The following is a 4,752-nucleotide window of genomic DNA, read 5'->3' on the forward strand; positions in this document are numbered from 1 at the left end:
ATGATAAGAAGGTAATGACGTGGCACACGGTAGATAATAAGAAGGTAATGACGTGGCACACGGTAGATAATAAGAAGGTAATGACGTGGCACACGATAGATAATAAGAAGGTAATGACGTGGCACACGGTAGATAATAAGAAAGTAATGACGTGGCACATGGTAGGTAATAAGAAGGTAATGACGTGGCACACGGTAGATAATAAGAAAGTAATGACGTGGCACATGGTATATGATAAGAAGGTAATGACGTCGCTCATGGTAGGTAATAAGAAGGTACTAATAACATATATGGGGACTCATTCCTATGTATAGGATACTCCGTTATTGTCGTTATTCTAAATACAACTGAAATTTCATTCTCAAGGGGAGAATATGAAAGGATTGGAGTTGTCAAATGTCTAGGATTGACATTTGATTTTGATGAATATGAAAATAATTGTTTTTTTTTCTTAAGATGCAAAATAGTTTGTTCCCTGGACATGTTGGATCACATAAACATAAGCATAATCACCTTCTTGTACACGGCAGAGATGACGCCTGTGCGTATCTTAAGCCCCACCAGGAAGGTGCGCATGAAGTATATAATAAGAAGGTAATAACATATAATCACCTTCTTGTACACAGCAGAGATGACGCCTGTGCGTATCTTAAGCCCCACCAGGAAGGTGCGCATGAAGTATTGGCCCAGGATGAAGGAGGCCACCTGAGCGCACACGAACATGAGCACCGCGTAGAAGTAGCCCTTCCACTCCTCTACGTTGTTCTCAGGCTCCGTGAAGTTTATCAGCCAGCTGTACGAGTAGTAANTCTTAAGCCCCACCAGGAAGGTGCGCATGAAGTATATAATAAGAAGGTAATAACATATAATCACCTTCTTGTACACAGCAGAGATGACGCCTGTGCGTATCTTAAGCCCCACCAGGAAGGTGCGCATGAAGTATTGGCCCAGGATGAAGGAGGCCACCTGAGCGCACACGAACATGAGCACCGCGTAGAAGTAGCCCTTCCACTCCTCTACGTTGTTCTCAGGCTCCGTGAAGTTTATCAGCCAGCTGTACGAGTAGTAATTACACGGTTAGGAGTAGTAATTACATCTTTATAATCTCACATCTACGTTGTTCTCCGGCTCCGTGAAGGTTATCAGCCAGCTGTACGAGTAGCAATTACACGGTTAGATCTCACATCTATGTGCAGTCCTCAGATATAATTTAATCACAATCCACATTTTAATCTCAATTCTACTTTAATCTCAATTCTAGTTTAATCTCAATTCTAGTTTAATTTCAATTCTAATTTTAATTCCTTTCAGAATGAAGATTTAAGCTTACCCAGCAGAAGCGCCAGAAAATTCATCACTGTGGTGATGTGACTGCTGGCTACATCAGACCGCCTCTTGACTGAACATGCCAACAAATGTACACGTATGTTGGTACGTGACGCAGGTCTCACTTGCCTCACTTACGCGTTAATAGATCAGGGGCCATACCTTCAAAACTTGCTAAGTGAACGTAAGTACTTACGCTCTATTTTCTTGTCTATGATTGGTGGATTTTGCTTGAAAGGCCGTCAATGATTGGCTGATGAACTTACGATTTCTTAACTTTTTTTGAAAGTATAGACCCTGAGGCCCGACTCCCTGACTCACTTCAGGACCTGAGGCCTGACTCACTTCAGGATCTGAGACCTGACTCACTTCAGCATCTGAGACCAGACTCACTTCAGAATCTGAGACCTGACTCACTTCAGGATCTGAGACCTGACTCACTTCAGGATCTGAGGCCTGACTCACTTCAGGATCTGAGGCCTGACTCACTTCAGGATCTGAGGCCTGACTCACTTCAGGATCTGAGGACTGACGAACTGAAGGATATCATAGATAAGCTTGAGGGCAGAGCCGGCCAGGAACTCCTTGCCGAAGGTCCTGACCATGGTGGGCAGCACGGACACGTAGGGCTTGCCGTCCCCCGCGCTGCCCGTCACAGAGACGCGGTCGGTGGTCTTGTCGTATGTCGCACGGGTCGCACTAGCTCCTTTCCTGCGCATATTAATATATTTGTTACATAATTACCTGCGCATATGCATATTAATTAACATAGTTCTTAATGAATTAATACGGTTAGTAATGATGCTCGCTCCTTCCTAACACAACTGTCACCGAGACGCGGTCGGTTGTCTTGTCGCGCTTGTCGCACTAGCTCCTTTCCTGCGCATATTAATATATTTTTTGAATAATTTCCTGCGCATATTAATTAATATATTTGTTAAAGAATTACCTGCGCATATGCATATTAATTAACATAGTTCCTAAAGAATTAATACGGTTAGTAATGATTCTCGCTCCTTCCTAGACGCGGTCGGTGGTCTTGTCGTATGTCGCGCTAGCTACTTTCCTGCTCATATTAACTAATAAATTAATATACTTGTTAAAGAATTAGTACGGCTAGTATAATATGCATATTAATTAATATATGTTTCAAGAATTAATACGGTTAGTAATGATGCTCGCTCCTTCCTAACACAACCGTCACAGAGACGCGGTCGGTGGTCTTGTCGCATGTCGCGCTAGATCCTTTCCTGCGCATGTGCATCTTAATTAATATAGTTCTTGAAGGATCAATACGGTGAGTAATGACGCCAATTAATACGGTGAATAAGGACGCTAATTAATACATCGAGTAATGACGCTAATTAATACGGGGATTAATGACACTAAATAATTCGGTGTGAAACCAGGCTACTTCATACGATGAGTAATCACGCTAGCGCCCTGACTGCACACGGGCATCTTCGTTAAAGTACCTAGCCTTCATTCAGTACCCGATTAACACGGTTAGTAATGACGCTCAATACAGTAATCTCACTGATTTACACAATGATACAGCGGTTAACATCTTTATCAGGTGGTAATCCATGTGATTTTTTTGAAATTCAATGTCATTCTTTCGAGTCCAGGATTGAGATTGGGTAAAGCAGAAACAGCAAATTTAAATGTTGGTTAAAATTTTCTTTGAACCTTGAAACTGGCTGGTCCAATTCTTCACATTAAAACATGACACGAAAAATACGTTGAGGTTACTTATCCAATTTATCATTGGAATGAAAGCTAGAAAATTTCACACGACCAACGTCCCATGATGACTAATGGCTTCTAACTGCCCTGCACATGGCAGCAACAATAACATGCAGTAACACAATAAGTCTGTGTTTACAATATACAGCCAGTCACGGTCCAGTCCAACATTATTTAACATATTTATGTAAAAGCATTCACACCTGCCGTGCAAAGCACCTACCATGCCCATGACAGGTGCCCTGTTAATGTATATGTAATGGCATTGAAAATACTGTAATGTAATGTAAGTTGTAAACCCGGCCTAACACTACCAGAATAATGGTCCTGGTTTGCAATAATAATAATACTTTTATATCGTCTGCATGTAAATGTCTCGCCCTGCAGACAATTACAGCTATCACTCTGAGATTAAACGCTCAAATAAATGAGGGAGACATTGTCGAAATAGAGATGCAAGTCTGGCCTAACTGTAATTCATTTTGACCCAGTTTCTCTCGGCACAAACACGTTATTATGTATAGGCAATATGACATTTATTTTCGAGAGGGCATTAAGGTGGCAGTTAATACCTTACCCAAAATGCTTCCAGAACTTCCTGTATGGCAGCGTGGGGAAAAAGAAATGTGCACGTTAAAAACAATTAATTAATTGACATAATAATTAATTGACATAATTGACATAATAACGCCCACTAATTGACATAATAAGGCCCACTCATCCCTGGGCCTTAAGGCTAGACTGGGCCCACTCACCGCTGGGCCTTAAGGACAGACATTGTAGGTAAATCCCTAGATCAGGCGGCAGAAATATGAAAATTCGGTAACTGACGATAAAAGTGNAGGTTAGTGCCTGTCTCTTATACACATCTAGATGTGTATAAGAGACAGGACTTGGCCCAGTTCTTGTCCCAGTCGCCGACGACGGTGCAGGACGCGTTCTCCTGGGACAGGTCCCAAAGATCTTTGGTCTCGAGGTCGCGTCGGAAGCCCCGCCACACGAGCGGGTCCAGCCACGCGAACGTGATGCGGTTCAGGAACGACGCGTCGGGCTCGGGGCACGCACGCTGCGGGGTACGGGGCATGTTATATGTCAAGGGAATGGGAGAATATAATTATACTTTCATAATGAACTATTTACTGATTGAAATCGTCATCTCGAAACCCCATTCGCATGTTGTCCTGTAATATATATATTTTATAGTAACATTTTTACGGGGTAGTACGTTTAAAATCAAGGGAATGTGGGAATATAATTATACTTTCATTTCTAGCAGCCTAAATAATGGCACAAACAGCCTAAATAATGGCCAAACAGCCTAAATATTGGCACAAACAGCCTAAATAATGGCACAAACAGCCTAAATACTGGCACAATAACACATAGCCTTGAAGGCCAACAATAGCAGCACAAGACAGACCTCGCCCCTGGGGTAGTCGAGGTGCTTGGGTCGCGCGTCCGCGAAGCAGTTCAGCAGCAACATCAGCAATACGATCGGGTAGTAGATGTTGTAGATCACAAATGACCACGTGTCTACACTCTGCCGGGTATAAAGGTAGATTGTGTTAGGGGCATTATTAATTATGAAAGACTATGTGTTTACAGTAGATGGTACAGGAGGCTAGTAGATTGTACAGGAGGCTAGTAGATTGTACATTAGGCTATTGTACAGGAGGCTAG

General features: G+C 42.5%; 1 protein-coding gene across 1 annotated transcript in view; it reads right to left on the bottom strand.

Annotated features, from left to right (window-relative positions):
- The window catches only part of LOC108672308 (multidrug resistance-associated protein 1-like), a gene marked incomplete at its 3' end in the record, with an annotated part of 32,452 nt that overhangs the window by 22,821 nt on the left and 4,879 nt on the right, over positions 1 to 4,752 (bottom strand). The window contains 5 exon segments of the mRNA XM_047880718.1: positions 603 to 1,054; positions 1,840 to 2,037; positions 3,828 to 3,848; positions 3,966 to 4,138; positions 4,493 to 4,612. Coding sequence (XP_047736674.1) covers positions 603 to 1,054; positions 1,840 to 2,037; positions 3,828 to 3,848; positions 3,966 to 4,138; positions 4,493 to 4,612 — 964 coding nt within the window.

This window comes from Hyalella azteca, unplaced genomic scaffold, assembly GCF_000764305.2.
Source record: "Hyalella azteca isolate HAZT.00-mixed unplaced genomic scaffold, Hazt_2.0.2 contig6023, whole genome shotgun sequence".
Classification (NCBI taxonomy): Eukaryota; Metazoa; Arthropoda; class Malacostraca; order Amphipoda; family Hyalellidae; genus Hyalella; species Hyalella azteca.